This window comes from Micromesistius poutassou (assembly GCF_964030765.1).
Source record: "Micromesistius poutassou genome assembly, chromosome: 3".
NCBI classification, from domain to species: domain Eukaryota; kingdom Metazoa; phylum Chordata; class Actinopteri; order Gadiformes; family Gadidae; genus Micromesistius; species Micromesistius poutassou.
The window spans coordinates 2,424,829-2,446,982 of record NC_140273.1 but is presented as its reverse complement, the minus strand read 5'-3'; the positions used below and the strand labels follow the sequence as shown (position 1 = coordinate 2,446,982).

General features: G+C 48.6%; 3 protein-coding genes across 4 annotated transcripts; 1 reads left to right on the top strand and 2 right to left on the bottom strand.

Moving 5' to 3' along the window:
• Window positions 1-495: 495 nt before the first annotated feature.
• On the bottom strand, window positions 496-3,547 carry inab (internexin neuronal intermediate filament protein, alpha b; the record flags this gene model as incomplete). Its single annotated transcript, XM_084465353.1, has 3 exons — window positions 496-733; window positions 1,427-1,551; window positions 2,471-3,547. 3 exons carry the CDS (start codon window positions 3,545-3,547, stop codon window positions 496-498), a joined length of 1,440 nt encoding a protein of 479 aa, XP_084321479.1.
• Window positions 3,548-4,704: 1,157 nt separating this feature from the next.
• syngr2b (synaptogyrin 2b) lies at window positions 4,705-10,346 on the top strand. The gene is made up of 4 exons (XM_084465667.1): window positions 4,705-5,056; window positions 7,372-7,609; window positions 8,702-8,838; window positions 9,274-10,346. The coding sequence occupies exons 1-4, from the start codon at window positions 4,946-4,948 to the stop codon at window positions 9,556-9,558; spliced, it is 771 nt and encodes a 256-aa protein (XP_084321793.1). The 5' UTR covers window positions 4,705-4,945; the 3' UTR covers window positions 9,559-10,346.
• A 1,224-nt stretch (window positions 10,347-11,570) lies between these two features.
• tk1 (thymidine kinase 1, soluble) lies at window positions 11,571-15,019 on the bottom strand. Of its 2 annotated transcripts, XR_014633281.1 has the most exons (8): window positions 14,837-15,019; window positions 14,685-14,716; window positions 13,983-14,096; window positions 13,749-13,842; window positions 13,070-13,159; window positions 12,860-12,979; window positions 11,731-11,968; window positions 11,571-11,628 (listed from the first exon to the last, which is right to left on the bottom strand). XR_014633281.1 is itself a non-coding variant. In XM_084465668.1 (7 exons), exons 1-7 carry the CDS (start codon window positions 14,900-14,902, stop codon window positions 11,783-11,785), a joined length of 702 nt encoding a protein of 233 aa, XP_084321794.1. In that variant the 5' UTR covers window positions 14,903-15,019; the 3' UTR covers window positions 11,716-11,782. The 2 variants fall into 2 exon arrangements, 1 of the variants encoding a protein (XP_084321794.1); XM_084465668.1 differs by lacking the exon at window positions 11,571-11,628 and having other exon boundaries at window positions 11,716-11,968.
• Between the last annotated feature and the right edge of the window lie 7,135 nt (window positions 15,020-22,154).

Here is a 22,154-nt window from a genome sequence, read left to right as displayed (position 1 = left end):
CAAATACGGTTTGATGAGGAGAGAGAGAGGGAGAGAGAGGTAAAGAGATGGAGGGAGAGAGAGAGGTAAAGAGATGAAGAGAGAGAGAGAGAGAGAGAGAGAGAGAGAGAGAGAGAGAGAGAAGGATGAGGTCATCGACTACACCTGCTGCGCTCAAACCACTCCTTCAGACGGGGATCGAGGTACCAGACAAACTCAGACCGCCGTCGCTCTCTGCACTCACTCCTCTGAACCCCTCCTCTCCACCAACACCACCGTCTCACTCTCTCCCTCAACACCACTGTCTCACTCTCCACCTCCACCTCCACTCTCCTCCACCCTCCAGCCCACGCAGCCTGCAGACCCAAAGTCGGCCCGGTTTGAAATCACAAGAGTGACTAGTAACTAGGGGTAACCAGTAACTAGGGGTAACCAGTAACTGTGGTAGTGATAGTAACTAGGGGTGACTAGAGGGGGTGACCTGGTCGTGTGTGTTTGATTCGGGGGGGGGGGCTCTTAGTTCTTCATGTTGGGGGGCGCGTCGCTGCTGGATTCTTGCTGCTTCTCCATCTTCTTGGTGGAGACCACCGTCTCCTCGTAGACCTCGTGATGGGAGGTCTTGCCCCCCCCGGCCTTGCTCTGCAGCTGGGGGCTGTCCTCCCCCCGGGTCCCGGAGGAGCCCTTCTCCCCGCCGCCGGCGCTGTGGTACATGCGGGAGGTGAAGCCGTAGCCCTGGCCGCCGCCGCCGCCCAGGCTGGGGGTGGAGTAGCTGATCCCCGTGGTGAGCCGCGTCTCCTCCCCCTCCAGGAGCTTCCTACAGGGGGGGGGGGGGAGGAAGGGGGGAGAGGAGGGGGGGAGACATTAGTGCTACTGGTAATGATTTAAGAGGTGTGTCAAACTTTAATTATAATGGAAATGTTATTCTTAATGTACGCTCTTACTGTATGTTGTACGTCCTTGCACTTAAAAATAGTACTTAGCATTGTGTAGCATCTACTCCTAGCTATCTATGTTGTCTACGGGTTGACATAGTGATTGTTGTTGGTTCTATGAACATCCTTACTGTACAGACAGAGATATATTGTTGTTTCTCTTTCTTCTGACAGATGTACTTATTGTAAGTTGCTCTGGATAAAAGTGTCTGCTAAACACCCTCAGTTTAAATGTTAATGTTCATGAAATTGACCCTTGAACTGAAACATGAGTTCCAGCAGAAGGCCTCGTGGGTCCATGGCCCCCGGGCAGTGTGTGTGTGTGTGTGTGTGTGTGTGTGTGTGTGTGTGCGTGTGTGTGTGTGTGTGTGTGTGTGTGTGTGTGTGTGTGTGTGTGTGTGTGTGTGTGTGTGTGTGTGTGTGTGTGTGTGTGTGTGCGTGTGTGTGTGTGTCTGTGTGTGTGTGTGTGTGTGTGTGTGTGTCTGTGTGTGTGGCGTTGTCCCAGAGAGCCGTACCTGTAGGCGGCGATCTCAATGTCCAGAGCCATCTTGACGTTCAGGAGGTCCTGGTACTCCCTGAGGTGACGAGCCATCTCGCCCTTCGTGTTCCTCAGGTCGTTCTCCAGCTGGGCCATGCCGTCCTAAACACACACGTTCAAATATATATCAATAAATATATATATATATATATAAATATATATACATATATAACTTTTTACTGGAGACGTGGATGATGTCCCCTGTGACTTTTAATCGGAGGATAATTGCGAAACAAAACAAAATAAAAATTTATTGAAAAAACATGTGTGTGTGTGTGTGTGTGTGTGTGTGTGTGTGTGTGTGTGTGCATGTGTGCGAGGGCATGTTTTTGCAATTTCAAAACAAAAATGTGCAATTAAATCAGAACGAATAAAGAACTAAAACTAAAAGAGAATTTGCCGCATTCCGGGCCCGACCCCGTTTCCCCTCTGTGTTTTAAGATCAGAGGAAGACGTCACCTCAGGGTGCGACGGGGCGTTGGCTGAGCCTTTGTGCGCTTGTGCGCCTCCGGTTCAGCACCACGGAGAGCCTGAGAGACCCCAAACCTCCCCAAAGTGGCCCTTCCTCCTCCTCTATACCGGCTTCATCTCATGCAACTCTTAAACGGTGAATGGACTGCATTTCTACAGCGCTTTTCTAACCAGTGGCCACTCAAAGCGCTTTACAATATTGCTTAACATTCACCCATTCATACATTCACCCATTCATACACACATTCACCGATTCATACACCTTCACACATTCACACACACATTCACTCAAACATTTACCCATGCATACACAACTTCACACATTCATACACACATTCACCCATCCATACACACAAACATTCACCCATTCATGCACACATTCACACACCGACGGCGTTGACAGCACGCAAGGCGACAGCCAGCTCGTCAGGAGCAGTCAGGGTGAGGGCGTCTCGCTCAGGGACACCTCGACACTCAGCAAGGAGGAGCCGGGGATCGAACTAGCAACCTCCCGGTCACCAGCCAACCCGCTCCTCTGCAGAACACCCACCTGGTAGTTCCCGATCTCCGCGTTGTGCCGGTCCTCCATCTCCCGCAGCTGGCGGTCAAGGGACTCGTTGGTTCCCCGCAGGCTCTCGATCTCGATGGTCTTGGACTGCATCTGCCTCCGGTACTCGTTGAGCTCCTCGCGACTGGCCCGGATGGTCTCCTGGCTGCGGCCCGCCTGCTCCGACAGGTCGGTGAACTTGGACTTGTACCACTCCTCCGCGGACTGCAGGTTCTTGGAGGCCAGGGACTCGTACTGTCCTCGGATCTCCTTCAGCGCCGACGTCAGGTCGGGCACCTTGGACACCTCCTCCATCTCCACGGACACCTGCGCCGCCTGGAGGAGATCCATTAGCTCCGCCACCTCCTCCTCGTGCACCTTCCTCAAGAAGTTGATCTCGTCCAGGAGCGACTCCACCTTCTTCTCCAGGTCGAGGCGCACCATGGTCGCGTCGTCCACGTCCTTCTTGAAGGCCTTCAGCGTGGCCTCCGCCTCCTCCCGCATGCGGAACTCCTCCTCGTACCTCCCCCGGAGCTTCATCAGCTCCTCCTCGATGTTGTCCCTCTCGATCAACGTCTGGCTCTTCTCCGCGTTCACCTCCTCCAGCTGGGAGCGCAGCTCGCGGATCTCCTGCTGGTACAGCTCCGCCAGGCGCGACGGCTCCGTCTGCCGGCTCCTCAGGGCCCCCAGCTCGGCCTCCAGACCCCGGTTCTGCTGCTCGAGGGTGCGCACCTTGTCGATGAACATGGCGAAGCGGTCGTTCAGTCCCTGCATCTGCTCCTTCTCGTTGGTGCGGATGATCTTGAACTCGTTGTTGAGCGCGCTGCTCTGCGTCAGGTCGAAGCTGCCGTGGTCCACCTGCATGGAGGAGTAGTTGCGGGCCCCGGAGCGCTTGGTGTACCCACCGCCCAGGCTGGACCCGCCGCTGCGGGAGGCGGACTGGGACCGGTACCCCCCGCCGCTGCGGTTACCGGAGGACGCGTGGCTGCTCATCCTCGATGGAGAGGAGGAGTAGCGGGGGGAGTCCCCGAAGATCTTCCGGTAGGAGGAGGAGGAGTAGAGGTCGGCTCCGTAGCTCATGGTGCGTGTTGAGTGAGAGAGCAGTGCGGTGGGAGCGCCTCCTTTATATAGGGAGGGGGCGCCGTCATGCGTAATGCATCCAGGCTGGGACGTCTCCACTGGATACACACGCGCTCCTGCGTAATTACGCACCGATCGATATGGTTTGATTAGTTCTGGTGGAGGATGAGCTGACTTTGATTAAGGTCCGAAATGCTGATATATACTATACGATACTGGTATTAGGGTTCAGCGTTGCCACTGGTTCTGGGACGGATGGAGCTGTCCGTTTTGGCGCAGTGCTGATGATGAGTCAGCAGAAACCATCTGAGCGCATTTCTGTTTCCAGGTGTAGGGCTGGATCTGTATGTCACGATACGATGTATATTATTGCCTATATCGTCCCCCTTTCGAGGGACTTTGAGATCTTATGGTTTTTGAGTGATTTTATCGCAATCTGCTGTTGGAGTCATACATAAGAAACCTTAAAATATATACCTATTTAGTTCAGCATTCTCTTTATCCGTTTTATTCATTCTGTTTATTATTCATGTTGATTGTCATTGTGTTGTTAAGCAACCTTGTACTATTATTTATTTTACTATAATTTTGCACGAAAGGCGCTCCATAAATAAAGTTTGATTTGATTGAACTAGAAGTAGCGTATAGGAAACGTAAGACTTAAACAGCATTAAAGTGGAGAGTTTCTCGAGGTTTACGGTTCAGCATCGACGTTCGGATGATTGTTTGATCCCACGAACGGCAGGGCGCATGTCCGCCTCCACCAGGCAGACTCCATCAACTGCTGCGTCAGACTCTGGCCCCCTGGCGGTCCGCTGTTGCCCCCTGCTGGTACCCTGAGGTAACAGCAGGTTTGCTGTCCCCTGCTGGTACCCTGAGGTAACAGCAGGTTTGCTGTCCCCTGCTGGTACCCTGAGGTAACAGCAGGTTTGCCGCCCCCTGTTGGTACCCTGAGGTAACAGCAGGTTTGCCGCCCCCTGCTGGTACCCTGAGGTAACAGCAGGTTTGCCGTCCCCTGCTGGTACCCTGAGGTAACAGCAGGTCTGTAGGTCAGCCAACCCGCTCGACCTCCTGAGCCACATGCCGCCCCCGATGGGAGGAGATTCACCAACAGCGCAACACAGTAGCAGGTTGTTCAGTCTCCTGTTTCTCTCCAGCCCGGGTGTCCGCTCTTCTGTCTCCAAGGTGTCCGCTCTTCTGTCTCCAAGGTGTCCGGTCTTCTGTCTCCCGGGTGTTCGGTCTTCTGTCTCCAGGGTGTCCGGTCTTCTGTCGCCACTCTCCAGGGTGTCCGGATTATCAGTCTCTCGGTCGGCTGCAGAAGGAGCCCCCCACCGATGCGCTCCTTGTGATCCTTGGACCTTGTGACCTCCTCGGATCTGGTGAGGGAGTCGGGACAGCATGGAGGAGACGGGCGGGACGGGTGCGTACGGGGCGCCGCTCCCCGGAGGAGCCTTCAACTTACGGAAGTTTGCCCGCCAGCCGCAGACCATCGTGCGGTTCTTCAGTTGGGTGAGTGGTCGGAAACCTCCCGGACTCAGAGGTCCAGATCCTAGAGCGCCGTGAGTCGGTGGGTGGTGGTGCACCGAGACATGGAAACTGGTCCGGGATCAGTCATAGGAGGAGTGATATGGACTGCAGGTGCAGAAGTGCGCTCTGCTCCGGGATTTTATTTAGACCGCAAGGTTCGGACCGGGACTGACTGGGACCGACCAGGACTGACCAGGACTGACTGGGCTGGAGGGGAAGACTGTGCCTCTGTGTCGCTGTGTCTCTGTGTGGCTGTGTCTCTGTGTCGCAGTGGTCCACAGACAATAGGCTCATTCATTCATTGTCCTTCACCAACGGTTCTCTGCTCTGTCGGAGAGCTGGTTTAATATTCTTTTGTTAAAGTCTGTCCAACTTTATGGATTCATTAAATCAGAAAAAAACCACCAAACAACGCACTGTCCACTGACTGTAGGCGATCATCGAACCAGCAGTGAACAGAAAGTGGGATTCAAACCTTCAGAGAAACACAAACAGAGGGTCATTGGGTCATGGGGAGGGAAGGTATGCCCTCCTTCTGAGAAGGTGTTTCTCTAAACCAAACGACTGCTACTGTGAGGAGGGAGAGCATGTTGGTAGTAAACATGTAATTACACACCAGACTCCTTGAGAAACTCTCTCTCTCTCTCGTTCTCTCTCTCTACACGTGGTCTGATATGTTGCCTCACCGTTTCTCCAGAGAGATTAGTTTGCTGATACACCTCGACCCAGTTCAAAATAGACCCTGGTCCATTCACTTCTCGATTACATGCTTCTAGGAAATCATTCATGCACCACCTTTCTCTACGTCTCTCCTGGTTTCTCCATTCTGCCCCACCCTCCTCCTCCGCTCTCCCCTCCTCCTCCACTCCCCCCTCCTCCTCCTCCACTCCCCCCTCCTCCTCCTCCACTCCCACCTCCTCCTCCACTCCCCCCTCCTCCTCCTCCACTCCCACCTCCTCCTCCACTCCCCCCTCCTCCTCCACTCCCCCCATGGACCCGCAGACCTCCTGGTGAGGCAGACACCTGCTCCTTACCCCGCCCCTTATCTGTTAACGCACCATAAACCAGCTCCCCCCTCCCTCACCCCCTCCTCAGAGATGATTACAACGGGACTTTGTTCATTAACCTGGCGGCGTGCAGGACCTAGTTAGTCCTCCCAGGATTGTAAGCAGGGCGGCATGTGACTCAGGAGGTAGAGCAGGTTGACTGGTAACTGGAAGGTTGCTAGTTCGATCCCCGGCTCCTCCTAGCAGAGTGTCGAGGTGTCCCTGAGCGAGACGCCCTCACCCTGACTGCTCCTGACGAGCTGGCTGTCGCCGTGCGTGACTGACTCCGCTGTCGCTGTGTGAATGTGTGCATGAATGGGTGAATGTGTGAATGTGAGGCAGTATTGTAAAGCGCTTTGAGAGGCCACTGGTTAGAAAAGGCTGTATAAATGCAGTCAGTTTATAGAGTAAAATAAAGTAAAAGTTTTGAGATGTTTCCCAGAGCAGGTGACGAGGTAACGTAGTGAATGTCCTCTTGAGTAACGTTTGAAATGGATATGTTTCTCACTCTTGGCCGACTGAATGTTGTTGGGAGGTGAGAAATGTCTGTTGTGTCACATGGGCGGCAGCTGTAGTCAGAACGAGGCGCGTGGTTGGGGAGGGGGGGAGGAGGGGGGGGGGGACAGAGAAGACAGCTACACACACTGGGCTGAAGACAGCTTCAGGCACAGTGTGTTCACTTCAGGAGCAGCAACAGCAAACAGAGAACAAGGTGGTGGCTGGTTTGCACAAATAGGAATAACTGCAGTTCAGCAGAAACTACTGTTGGTGAAAAACTGGTTCAGGTTTTCTGTTGGTTTGGTTTGTTGTCAAGTTGTATTCAAATAAATGATTTTTTTTAAATATAGTTAGAGCCTTCATGTTAAGGTGGCAGCTCTGTGCGACTTTTCACCTAAAACAGAAAAACATCAGAAACAATTCAAAGTAGATATTCCAACATGGAACCCCCATACATCTCATTTAATTGGGGGCAGCATGTGGCTCAGGAGGTAGAGCGGGTCAAATGGTAACCGGAAGGTTGCTAGTTCGATCCCCGGCTCCTCCTAGCTGAGTGTCGAGGTGTCCCTGAGCGAGACGCCCTCACCCTCACTGCTCCTGACCAGCTGGCTGTCACCCTGCGTGACTGACTCCGCCGTCGCTGTGTGAATGTGTGCATGAATGGTTGTAAGTCGCTTTGGATAAAAGCGTCAGCAAAAACCCCCTAAATGTAAATCTAACCCCATTGACCTTTGACCCCCCCCTCCCCCCCAGCTCTTCTCCATCGTGGTGTTTGGCGTGGTGACGGCGGAGGGCTGGGTGAACCCGCGGGACAGCCCCCAGGCCGAGTGCATTTTCCACCGGGACGGGTCCGCCTGCCGCTACGCCACGGGGGTGGGGGTCCTCGCCTTCCTGGGCTGCAGCGGCTTCCTGCTGCTGGACGCCGCGCTGCCCGCCATCGGCGACGCCCGGAGGAGGAGATACGCCGTCATGGCCGACCTGGGCTTCTCCGGTGAGCGGGGAGGGAGGGACAGACTGAGCCTCATTGTGCTTCTCGCTCTGCTGGAATGCGTCTCTCAGCGCTTAACGATGTGCTGCTGCCAATTAGCAGGGGCCATTCCTGGTTGGCGAGACGCGATTGGCTGAGGCTAATAGGGCAGCTGGGACACTCACTGGGAGATCAGGGGGGGAAAGGGGGTCTTAGGGGAAGGAATGCGGACAGGGTGATTTGTGCGGTTAGAGAAGTGTGTGACGCTGGTTGTGTATCGTAGTTTAGTCTGATGGGATAATGCAGCCTGACCAGAGATTTGAAACCTACATTTACATTCAAGGCGTTTAGCAGACTCTTTCATCAAAAGCGACTTACAATAAGTCCATTTGTCAGAAGAAAGAGAAACAACGATATATCTCTGTGGGTACAGTAAGGATGTTCATAGAACCAAGAGCCAAACACTAACAATTGTTAGGTTAACCTGTTATCAGTGAACCCTGGAGACAGGACCCTCTGGTTAGTCTCTGTCCCCGTCTGAGAACCTGTGGGCCTCATGTTCAACATAACTGGCCTTATGGATGATTAATAAGTTACTAAGAGGAGGTTATTCATGTGGATGTGATCTATAGATGCTGACAGTAACAGTGGCAACATCGTTTCTTTCAAGTGCCAAATTCTGTTTTTAGAATGTCTGTAATGTCTGTATTGATTTCTTTATTACCGCTATTCAATCATATAGGAACACAGGGAGCCTGGAGACTCAATGCACAGGGAGGGCAGCTGTCATCCATGAAACATGTGTCTTACGATGGGTCTGTGTGTGTGTGTGTGTGTGTGTGTGTGTGTGTGTGTGTGTTTTTGTCTGTGTGTGTGTGTTATGATGGGTGTGTGTGTGTGTCTGTGTGTGTGCGTGTGTGTGCTTGCGTGTGTGTGTGTGTGTGTGTGTGTGTGTGTGTGTGTGTGTGCATGTATGCGTGTGTGTGTGTGTGTGTGTGTGTGTGCGTGTGCGTGTGTTATAATGGGTCTCTGTGTGTGCGTGCGTGTGTACATGCGTGCATTTGTGTGTGCGTGCGTGTGTGCATGCGCGCGTGTGTGTGTGTGTGTGTGTCCCAGGTGTGTGGTCCTTCCTGTGGTTCGTGTGTTTCTGCCTGCTGGCCAGCCTGTGGGGTCAGACCCGCGACGTCCGGGGGATCCCTGAGGACGCGGCCCGCGCCGCCGTGGCCTTCTCCTTCTTCTCCAGCGCCACCTGGGTGAGGAGGACCGCCACTGCACCCGCCTCCAATAATAAGAATAATAATCACTTCAATTCATATAGCGCCTTTCAGGGTACCCAAGGTCGCCACACGCCACAAGGTCACAGCCCACGCCTCTACTGACCTCAGGACTAGGGATCTGATACGTGTTATTGATTATCTTTCCAGTTGATAAACACCATCATAGAACATGAAGTGCCAAGCACTAACCATCACTAGGTTAACCCATTCCCCGTATACAACAGAGAGCTAGGATAATAGGCTGCACCATGCTGAGTACTATTTTTAAGTGCCAGGACGTATAACATACAGTAAGAGTCTAAGAGGGGTGTGGGGGGGGGGGGCTATGCAGAGTCTAGGTGACCTCTGACCTCTGAACTGGTAACCCTCCCTGATGGTCTTGCCCCCCCCTCCCTCCCCCCCCCCCCCCAGGCCATCCTGACCTACTTCGCTCTCGGCCGCTATCGCCACGGCATGGACGGCGTCACCGTGCCCACCCGCATCGAGCCGCCGGCGTCGAACCACGGCGCTACGCCCTACGCCCCCACCTCCTACGCCCCCACCTCCTACGCCCCCACCTCCTACGCCCACAGCGCCTACCACCCCACCACCTACCCCGGGTTCCCCAGCGGGGGGGCCGACCCCTACCAGCAGACGCTGTTCACGGCCGGGGCCCCACCGCAGGGGGACAGGGGCTACCAGCCCCCCCCCTACTAGGACACTGAGAGGAGGGGGGGGGGGGCGGGGGCTGCTGGGAAGACCCCCCCCCCCCTGTGTGGAGGTGGAGGATCCACGCCTCTGGACGTAGCGTCGGAGCTGAGCTACGTCACCGAGCTATGCCACTGAGCTACGTCACTGTGCTACGTTACAGAGCTACGTCACAGAGCTACGTCACTGCTAAGTTACAGAGCTACGTCACTGAGCTACGTCACAGAGCTACGTCACTGCTAAGTTACAGAGCTACGTCACTGAGGTATGTCACTGTGACTCTGGACGATGGGGGTGGAAAACGTTGTGGTTGGAGGGTCAAAGCTCAGCTGGGATCAGATATGAGATTTTAGATCTACCGTGCCTCATTGATACGAGGGCAGAGGGCTGCTCACCGTGTGTTAAAGGAACGGGACTTATGGCCTCTTGTTCTCCACACCTGCTCCACCGACACCGCGAGCACAGAGACCGCGTAACATTAACGTGGGTTTGTTTATTTATTGATGCTTCTACAGAAGACTATCCATGTTTGAGTGAACCACTAAATACAGTGTCTGTTTTCCCAGAGTGCAATTCATTTGTCTGTCACTCACCCCGCCTCGCTTCGAAATGTCTTTGCCAATAGAGTGAAAAAGTCTCACAAAATAATAAATGTTTAAAGGCAGTATTTTCTATTTATATTTGTTTGTCTTTTCACTTTTTAAAGTCTTTGGAGTACAACATTGCTTTGTATCAGCGTTGTCATGGCAACTTACTAATCAGTAATCAATACGGCCTTTCACTGCCTCCGCGGGAAACACTCCACACAGGGATTTGTCACTCTGATTTCCAGATGTCTCTCTGGATTTGCCTCTCGGATTTCCAGATATTTTCTCTGGATTTGTCACTCTGATTTCCAGATATTTTCTCTGGATTTGTCACTCTGATTTCCAGATGTTTTCTCTGGATTTGTCACTCTGATTACAGATGTTAACGCTGCTGTCTTCATGGAAGGCTTCCATGTGCGTGTGTGTCTATAAAAAGGAGATTATCCTGTGATTAACCACTACATGAAGGCCTGGTTTCCTCTATAGCGGGTGTCTGGAGTTCTAGGTCCTGCCTGGCTCACTGATCTCAGCCGGTCGTCATGCTGCTATAGACCGGGGCTGAGGTGGAGAACGCTGGAGAAACAGCAGATTGATGTTGATGTGAGGTGTGGAGATCTGAACCATCTCAGGATCTAAGTATTTGAAATCCCCACCCAGGGATTTGTGTCATCAGTAATAGAGCATATGTATAGATAGATATAGACATGTATACACACACACACACACACGTGTTTATATGGAAGTGTACACATAGACGTGAATATATATATATATATATATACAGTATATATATATATATATATATATATACAGACATCTATGCACACACATATGTAGTATATAGCCTATTATACAGGCTTTCCAGATACTTGAAGTAAACCTATTTGTAACTAATTGCATGCTGGTCACATCTCTCCATATTATGAAGCAGACTCTTTAGTGTTAAGTTATTTCAGAATCAACTCCTGTTAAAGCACATGTTATGGTTCATAATGTTTAGCCTGGGTCAGCTACAACGGGCGACCGTTTGTTTGCTGAGAAGTTGATACTGTAAATGGTAAATGGACAGTATTTATACACACTTTTCTAACCAGTGACCACCAAAAGTGCTTTACAATACTGCCTCACATTCACCCATTCATGCCCACATTCATGGAGGAGTCAGCCACACAAGGCGACAGCCAGTTGGTCAGGTGCAGTCAGGGTGAGGCGTCTCGCTCAGGGGCGCCTCGACACTCAGCTAGGAGGAGCCGGGGATCGAACTAGCAACCTTCCGGTTAGCTCCTGTCAAACTATACTAGAGTCAAAGAACTTAAGTCCAACTAAACGGGTTTCTGCAGGTACGTTACAGAGGAAACAGAACACTAGTTCGACCAAAGTGTAGAAGCTGATGCTATAAGGAATGAGTTCACGTTCATGTTGCTCTCAAAATAATTTAATTCTACATTTGTATCAATTACAATAAAATCGTCACACACACACACACACACACACACACACACACACACACACACACACACACACACACACACACACACACACACACACACACACACACACACACACACACACACACACACACACACACACTCTCTCTCTAAAAGCGGCAAAAACTGAAAAACTCCCAGGGCCCTCAGCCCTGGGGCTCAGAGCTGTAGTGCTGAGAAGAGCTTCCTGGGTACGCAGGCCTCCAGCGGCCGGCCGGCCGCCGTCTCCTGGGGGCTGGGGGTCTCGTCCCTCAGCAGGGGGGCTACGTTCTCCTTGTCCATCAGACCCCCGTAGCACTTCCTGCAGGCCGACTGGTACATCTCCGCCCCCCCGATCACCTCCACCTGGGCAGCATTGGGATAGATTAAATATAATTAGGGCTGTCAAATTAACGTGTGATTAATTTTTTTTTCTTCTGTGATTAATTAAAGAACAGAAAAGATAACGTGCTAAAAAAATTAACGCAGATTAATCGCGGTCCTATAGTGCCCTCTAGAGTCAAAACAAAGTATTGTATTTTTTTGTCTGAGATGCATTGCATCTTGAGTGAGAGAGAAATGTTGAAAGAGACATTGAACTTTAAAGTCTATTATGTCTATGGTTCATTGAATCACTCATCTACCATCATTTATTTGAATTAAATTATTTTGAAATACTTTCTCGGCAAAATGTAAGTATTTGATTAATTAATCACAGAGCCTGTAATCAATTCGATTCATTTTTTAAATCTTGACAGCCCTATATATCTATAAGGCTGAGAGCTCATATATATATATATATATATATATACACACACATACATACATAGCAGTCAGCATATTATCACAAGACAAACAAACACAATCACGAGACACAAGTCATCACTAGTACTTGACAGAAATTAGTCAAGAGGGTTCCTATTAATGTCTGAACAATCATTAGTTCAGAAGATATTGTTGGAGAATGTGCAGATGGATTAGAATGTTGACAATCTGACGTGAACCCCCAGATTACCTCCTACCTTGTTAATTGTAAACTTCCACTTCAAAAAACAGTACTTAGCATGGTGTAGCATCTTACCCTAGCTATCTTTGTTGTACGTCCCAGTTGAATGGGTTAACCTAGTGATGGTTAGACTCTCTGAGGCCCCTCAGCCTCCTCTAGGACTCTGTGGCCCCTCAGTCCCCTGCTGGACCCCCAGCCCCTTGGTATAGGACTCTCTCTGGGGCCCCTGACCCTCCCCTGTGGCCCCTCACCTCCTGCTGGGCCCCCAGCCTCTTGGTGTAGGCCGCCTCCTTGTAGCACTGCATGCAGACAGCGTTGAGCTTCACCACGCTCTCCGCCAGCGGCACCAGGCTCAGGATGTTCCCGAAGGGCTGGAGACAAAGGAACGCACAACTCAGAATGAGGGGACGCAACACACGCACACGCGCGCACACACGCGCACTGGTGTTGTTGAGACTCACCTTCCTCTGGAAGGTTCCATCCAGCGCCGCCACAATCACCGTCTTCCCCAGGTTGGCCATCGCCTCACAGAACTCGACCGTGTCGGGGAACTGAAACCAAACGTAACGGACGGCGTTAACACAGCGCTCTCTAACCAGCGGTAGAGCTGCTTGATTATGGAGAAAAAAAAATCATAGTCACGATTATTTAATAATACTTTTATAATAAATAAATAAATAAATAAAGTTTAAACTTGATTATATTAGTTTCGGTTCACGCTAAAATCAAAATCAAAATTTGATTAATTGCCCAGCCCTAACCAGTGGCGACTCAAAGCGCTTTACAATACTGCCGCACATTCATGGACACATTCACACACCGACGGCGGAGTCAGCCACGCAGGGCGACAGCCAGCTCTTCAGGAGCAGTCAGGGTGAGGGCGTCTCACTCAGGGACACCTCGACACTCAGCTAGGAGGAGCCGGGGATCGAACTAGCAACCTTCAGGTTACCAGCCAACCCGCTTGACCTCCTGAGCCACATGGCGCCCCACAAACAGGACGATTTACTCATTAAAGAAATGATAAACAGTAATATAAATATACAGAAAACAGGCATTTTAATGTCATTTCCATTCATAAAGGGAAACGGCGACCGCTTGGAAACGAGGACAGTGGGGTCATCGATCGGGTAAACTTACAAACTGTCCTTCATCAATTCCGATCACACAGACGTTCATCGTGAGCGGGAACACATCGGCCAATCGGGTCGCTGGGACGGCGTCCATCGTGTATCTGGAGAGAGAAAAGGAAACAGATTACCTGAAGGACAGACACACACACACCCTTATGTGTCCTGTATTTAATGTGTTTCGCATTGTAACATGTGTATTGTGTTTAACTTTGTGCGCACACACACAACCGAGAGTCCTTACCGGTCGTGCGTGGCCACGCCCTCCACGGAGTAGCGAGTGTCTTTGGTGTATTTGATCACCAGACACTTGTACTGAGCGATCTGGAAACGCCGAACCCTCCTCATCAGCTCTGTGCTGCAAGAACAGTAGCAGAAACAGTTAGCTCTAAACACAGGAGAATAGAGATCTAACTTTATGAAGCTCCAAGCACAGAGAGGAGAATAGAGATCTAACTTTATGAAGCTCCAAGCACAGAGAGGACAATAGAGATCTAACTTTATGAAGCTCCAAGCACAGAGAGGTGAATAGAGATCTAACTTTATGAAGCTCCAAGCACAGAGAGGTGAATAGAGATCTAACTTTATGAAGCTCCAAGCACAGAGAGGTGAATAGAGATCTAACTTTATGAAGCTCCAAGCACAGAGAGGTGAATAGAGATCTAACTTTATGAAGCTCTAAACTGACAGGTGGCGGCTGGCCGTGGGGGCGGGGCTTCACCGTCAACAATGCGGATTTGGCGGGATCTTAACCGCGCCAGTTACAGTATATACACTAATATTACAGTATATACTAAACACCACTATAGTAGATCTCAAACACTGTATATAAATATATATTATATACACACTATCCATTACCTTCTCATGTTGTTATTGAGGAATGCACACCATCTATAACCTCAGCGTTTAGGACAATATGCGATTTGATTGAATGAATCGTTACCTTTTGCCAGAGAACATCGGTCCGAAGATGACCTGCAGACACCAACACACGAACACACGTTAGTGGACTTCTACAACATTGACGTTACCGCTGAATAACGTAAACGTCACGTTAATATTGACGTCCTTACGGGGTCTCGGCGCGTTATTTACCTGGATCTGACCCCGGGCTTTGTTCGGGGAGTTCGGGAGAACCTTCGGAAGATCCAGACAGTCCATGGCGATCCGAACTAATTAAAGATCACGGGAAAGTATTCGGGTTTTTTTAAACTTCGTAATGTTCCTGCTTGAACTTGAGCTTTCTGCCTGCAGCCTTTCCGATTCTGCTTTGAAAGACCCGCGCGCTCCACCGTTAAGTACCGCCCCGGTGGTTCTGACGTCACTTAGTCACTGCCCGGCGGTGCGTTAGCGCCCCCTGGCGACGCGGCGGTGCAGACTCATGATGGGGGGAGTGGAGTTCCACTAGAACGGAAATAAGTCACCACGAAGTAAGTTGTATAAACAGCGTGAAACACTAATAATGCTTAAGCCCAGTTCAGACCAAAGATTCGCGACGCAACGACTTGCAACTCGACTGTTTTGGGACGTCGCAGGGGAAAAGGTGCAGCAGTATGGACTGGTCGTCGCTAGGCGGCTGATGCCGTTGCAAGGAGTCCCCAGAGATGTCAAATCGACAGGTCCAGTTTTAGAACTCAACGATGTGGCTATTTCTCTTCAGCCAATCAGGACACAGCACAGAACAATTTAGGCTTATTAAATACAAGTTGTAGATGCTTAAGGCCTATTATCTTTGGTTCCAGAACAATGGTTGTAGATAACAATGGGCTTCAGCTGATTAACATTAACGGGACCAACATAAGAGACCGCATCCCCGTGCGGTAACTTTTTTTCCCAAACAGGTTTACGAAGATCTCATCAATATTCATGAGCTGAGCTACAAAAGTAGTATTACGCATGCGCGTGGACTTGACCGCTGTACGGAGTCGGAGCACACGAAGCTGCTATTGCTTCAAAGTTGTTTACGTTACGTTATTAGCGATGGCAGCGACTACAACTCTGTGCACTCGCTTTAAAGTGTGTGTGTGTGTGTGCGCCCTTTTTGGGTGTGATAGAGGTACGCACATTTTCCACGTTCTCTTTCACACAAACACACTCGCACTTCGACACACACACACACACACACACACACACACACACACACACACACACACACACACACACACACACACACACAGTTCACATTCGCAACATATACGTGTGTGTGTTGGTACCCTTTTTGGGTGTGATAGAGGTACGCATATTTTCCACGCTCTCTTTCTCACACACACACACACACACACACACACACACACACACACACACACACACACACACACACACACTTCTTTAAAGCGAGTGCACAGAGTTGTCGCCGCCGCCATTTCTAATAACGTAACGTGAACAACTTTGAAGCAATAGCAGCTTCGCGTTTGTAGCTCAGCTCATGAATATTGATGAGATCTTCGTAAACCTGTTTGGGGAAAAAAATGCCCTCTTTATATTTTTCCCCCATATATATTGTTTTTATAAAAATCTCTTCACAAGAGCAGCGTCGGGATGTCTAATTATGCATTGACGGCCTTCCTGCTAACGCGCGATGCAATCATGCAACTTCGCGCCCCCCTCCCCCCTGTCAACAATTCCACCCGCGGACCCTGTTATAATGTAAGCACTATCCCCGGATTTTGTTTCAGAAATCTGGTCACCTTATCCAAAGGGCTAAGTTCGCCACGACGTAGACCGACTTATTTCACGGATTCCTGTGAGACCAGGTTGCCTTAATTACATCGGTCGCATTCGTCAGGTGAAAACTTAATGTCAAGGGAAAGAGGCGGTGGTTGAAAAAAGTATTTCGATCGCTTATTAAGTTCACTCGTTGCTTGTAATGGTTTATTCGTTTCCCAGTATCTTTTCCTTAATTTAGAACAGTTTTGTTCATTTTTGAATTGTAAAATAAATTAAAACTGCGCGCAGTGATGAACGGGACCTCGCGCCGGCTTGTGGCCGCGTCACGTGCCGTCCTAACATGTGTGCTGGCAAGATGTTCACATGTTAGGACCGCACGTGACGCTGCCGCAAGCCGGTAAGAGGTCCCGTTCATCACTGCGCGCAGTTTTAAAAAAAAATTGCGCCGGCTTGCGGCCGCGTCACGTGCCCTCGTAACATGTGTGCTGGCAAGATGTGCACATGTTAGGACCGCACGTGACGCAGCCGCAAGCCGGCACGAGGTCCCGTTCATCACTGCGCGCAGTTTTAAAAAAGCACAGTTTTAAAAAAAATTCGCGAATTTATGTAATCTGTAGAAGCAGAGGTGCCCTGTGGTGTCCTACTGATTGTTTTGACATTAACATGTAAGACCACATTTAACTGAATTACATGTTCATTAACCCTACATCAATGATCCGATAAATTCCCTAGGAGGAGTAAGTTTAATACAAGGCGACGGAATTCAAAAATGGCCAAATTTGACGGCATGCCACGGACACGCCCTTCAACGTACAATCACAAATAGCACGATTTTGGTTCAGCACCACTTCATGACTGTACTGACCAATTTTGAAGCAGATCCGATAAATTCCCTAGGAGGAGTTAGTTCAAATACAAGGCGACGGAATTCAAAAATGGCCAACTTTAACGGCATGCCACGGACACGCCCTTCAACGTACAGTCACAAATAGCACGATTTTGGTTCAGCACCACTTCATGACTGTACTGACCAATTTTGAAGCAGATCCGATAAGTTCCCTAGGAGGAGTTCATTCAAATACAAGGCAAAAAAGTGAAAAAAATTAAAAATGGCCGCCAAAAGTGAAAATTAGAAATGCAAATAGCCGACTTCCTGTGGGGTTTGGGGCATGGGTCCAAGAGGCTTTTCTGTAGGTATGGGCACATTGTACGTGAATACTGAGTTTCATACATATTGGTGAAACGTGGCGCAGGGTCTGCTTTTTAAAGTTCCTGTAGGGGGCGCTACAAAAAATAGAAACACGAATTTTGGTATGTGAGCTATCGGCACCAGTTTACACGTGTCCTGTGAATTTCATATTCATAACTATTACGGTGTCCGCAGAGTGATTTTGAGCCTCTGGCGGCCATGTTGTTTTTTCAATCGACTTAATTTTAATTGAGCAGTTAGAACTTTGGTACTTAACGGCCAGTGAGTTGGTCCCGCTCAAATCAAACATTGCGTCTATGAACTGTGGCTATTTTAGTAACAGGCCACGCCCATTTCGAAGCCACGCCCCATTTGAAAAATTGTTGACTTTATCTTGTTCAGAATTTGATTCTGAACAACTTTACTAGAGGGGTCCAAAGTCCTAGGAGTCCAACTTCATGTAGATATGTGCAATTTACTATTTTCGGGGTGAAAAACACACCCATTTTAGAACTCAATGGCTCATGGGTACTTTGAAATTTATCCTACAGACTAATCCTTATGTCAGATTGAAGGTAATGGGCCATAGATGATATGTGCCAAAGGAATTTTGTCAAAGTCGAAAAACCTGGGATCCTTGGGGAATTTACTGTTTTTAACTAAATTCAAAATGGCGGGAAATCTGGCTACCGGAAGTGCTAAGTTAGTATCTGCAAATTTCTTCATTATGAGGATTTGCATATGTGTGCAAAGTTTCATGAGTTTAGGTCCAACCGGTGACGAGTTATGCTTGTGCAAACGTTGAAATTTTGGCATAGTTGGTATAGCGCCACCTAGGGGCAAATGTGAATTTGAGGGTTAGAATATCAAATTTTTCACCAGTCCCACAAAATGTGCCAAATAAAAATGAGTTTTCGAATATGTGCAGGGGGGGAAAAATGCAGTCGAAATCCTGGAAAATAATAAGAAGAAGAATTAAAACTGCGCGCAGTGATGAACGGGACCTCGCGCCGGCTTGCAGCCGCCACTACGAGGTCCCGTTCATCACTGCGCGCAGTTTTAAAAAAAAATCGCGCCGGCTTGCGGCCGCGTCACGTGCCGTCGTAACATGTGTGCTGGCAAGATGTGCACATGTTAGGACCGCACGTGACGCAGCCGCAAGCCGGCACGAGGTCCCGTTCATCACTGCGCTCAGTTTTAAAAAAGCGCAGTTTAAAAAAAAATTCGCAAATTTATGTAATCTGTAGAAGCAGAGGTGCCCTGTGGTGTCCTACTGATTGTTTTGACATTAACATGTAAGACCACATTTAACTGAATTACATGTTGTAACAACTTTAACTAACATTATTAACCCTACATCAATGATCCGATAAATTCCCTAGGAGGAGTTAGTTGAAATTCAAGGCGAAAAAGTGAAAGAATTCCATTCAAAATGGCCAACTTTGACGGCACGCCACGGACACGCCCTTCAACGTACAGTCACAAATAGCAGGATTTTTGTTCAGCACCACTTCATGACTGTACTGACCAATTTTGAAGCAGATCCGATAAATTCCCTAGGAGGAGTTCATTCAAATACAAGGCAAAAAAGTGAAAAAAATTCAAAATGGCCGCCAAAAGTGAAAATTAGAAATGCAAATAGCCGACTTCCTGTGGGGTTTGGGGCATGGGTCCAAGAGGCTTTTCTGTAGGTATGGGCACATTGTACGTCAATACTGAGTTTCATACATATTGGTGAAACGTGGCGCAGGGGCTGCTTTTTAAAGTTCCTGTAGGGGGCGCTACAAAAAATAGAAACACGAATTTTGGTATGTGAGCTATCGGCACCAGTTTACACGTGTCCTGTGAATTTCATATTCATAACTATTACGGTCTCCGTACAGTGATTTTGAGCCTCTGGCGGCCATGTTGTATTTTAAATCGACTTAATTTTTGGTGAGCAGTTAGAACTTTGGTACCTAATGGCCATTGAGTTGGTCCCGCTCAAATCAAACATTGCGTCTATGAACTGTGGCGATTTTAGTGTCAGGCCACGCCCATTTCGATGCCACGCCCCATTTGAAAATATGTTGACTTTATCTTGTTCAGAATTTGATTCTGAACAACTTTTGTATTGGGGCCAACATCATAGGCGTCCAACTTGACGTTGATATGAGCAATTAACTATTTTCGAGGTTTCAACCACACCACTTTTAGAACTCATTGGTGCTCTAAACTTTATTGTACAGACTAATCCTTAAGTCAGATTGAAGATAATGGGCCATAGATGATATGTGCCAAAGGAATTTTGTCAAAGTCGAAAAACCTGGGATCCTTGGGGAATTTACTGTTTTTAACTAAATTCAAAATGGCGGAAAATATGGCTACCGGAAGTGTTCAGTTCAAGAGACTTTTTTGTTCATCATGAGGATATGCATGTGTGTGCAAAGTTTCATGAGTGTAGGTCAAACCGGTGGCGAGATATGCTTGTGCAAAGTTTGCACTTTTGAACAGTTGCTATAGCGCCACCTAGGGGCGAATGTGAATTTGAGGGCTAGAATATCAAATTTTTCACCAGTCCCCACAATTGCACCAAAAAATTTTGAGTTTTAGAATATGTGCAGGGGGGGAAAAATGCAGTCGAAGTCGTGGAAAATAATAATAATAATAATAATAATAATAATAATAATCACGAGGGTTTCAATAGGGTCCTTGCCAAGTTTGGCTCGGTCCCTAATTAAAACTGCGCGCAGTGATGAACGGGACCTCGCGCCGGCTTGCAGCCGCCACTACGAGGTCCCGTTCATCACTGCGCGCAGTTTTAAAAAAAAATCGCGCCGGCTTGCGGCCGCGTCACGTGCCGTCGTAACATGTGTGCTGGCAAGATGTGCACATGTTAGGACCGCACGTGACGCAGCCGCAAGCCGGCACGAGGTCCCGTTCATCACTGCGCGCAGTTTTAAAAAAGCGCAGTTTTAAAAAAAATTCGCAAATTTATGTAATCTGTAGAAGCAGAGGTGCCCTGTGGTGTCCTACTGATTGTTTTGACATTAACATGTAAGACCACATTTAACTGAATTACATGTTGTAACAACTTTAACTAACATTATTAACCCTACATCAATGATCCGATAAATTCCCTAGGAGGAGTTAGTTGAAATACAAGGCGAAAAAGTGAAAGTATTCCATTCAAAATGGCCAACTTTGACAGCACGCCACGGCCATGCCCTTCAATGTACAGTCACAAATAGCACGATTTTGTTTCAGCACCACTTCATGACTGTACTGACCAATTTTGAAGCAGATCCGATAAATTCCCTAGGAGGAGTTAGTTCAAATACAAATTCCCTAGGAGGAGTAAGTTTAATACAAGGCGACGGATTTCAAAAATGGCCAACTTTGACGGCACGCCACGGACACGCCCTTCAACGTACAGTCACAAATAGCACGATTTTGGTTCAGCACCACTTCATGACTGTACTGACCAAATTTGAAGCAGATCCGATAAATTCCCCAGGAGGAGTTAGTTCAAATACAAGGCGACGGAATTCAAAAATGGCCAACTTTGACGGCATGCCACGGACACGCCCTTCAACGTACAGTCACAAATAGCACGATTTTGGTTTAGCACCACTTCATGACTGTACTGACCAATTTTGAAGCAGATCCGATAAATTCCCTAGGAGGAGTTCATTCAAATACATGGCAAAAAAGTGAAAGAAATTTCAAAATGGCCGCCGAGAGTGAAAATGAAAAAATTAAAATTTCCGACTTCCGGTGGGGTTTGGAGCATGGGTCCAAGAGGCTTTTCTGTAGGGCATGGGACCTTATACGTGCCTACCAAGTTTCATACATATTGGTGAAACGTGGCGCAGGGGCTGCTTTTTAAAGTTCCTGTAGGGGGCGCTACAAAAAATAGAAACACGAATTTTGGTATATGAGCTAGAGGCACCAGTTTACACGTGTCCTGTGAATTTCATATTCATAACTATTACGGTCTCCGCACAGTGATTTTGAGGCTCTGGCGGCCATGTTGTTTTTTCAATCGACTTAATTTTAATTGAGCAGTTAGAACTTTGGTACCTAACGGCCACTGAGTGGGTCCCGCTCAAATCAAACATTGCGTCTATGAACTGTGGCGATTTTAGTGTCAGGCCACGCCCATTTCGATGCCACGCCCCATTTGAAAATATGTTGACTTTATCTTGTTCAGAATTTGATTCTGAACAACTTTTGTATTGGGGCCAACATCATAGGCGTCCAACTTGACGTTGATATGAGCAATTAACTATTTTCGAGGTTTCAACCACACCACTTTTAGAACTCATTGGTGCTCTAAACTTTATTGTACAGACTAATCCTTAAGTCAGATTGAAGATAATGGGCCATAGATGATATGTGCCAAAGGAATTTTGTCAAAGTCGAAAAACCTGGGATCCTTGGGGAATTTACTGTTTTTAACTAAATTCAAAATGGCGGAAAATATGGCTACCGGAAGTGTTCAGTTCAAGAGACTTTTTTGTTCATCATGAGGATATGCATGTGTGTGCAAAGTTTCATGAGTGTAGGTCAAACCGG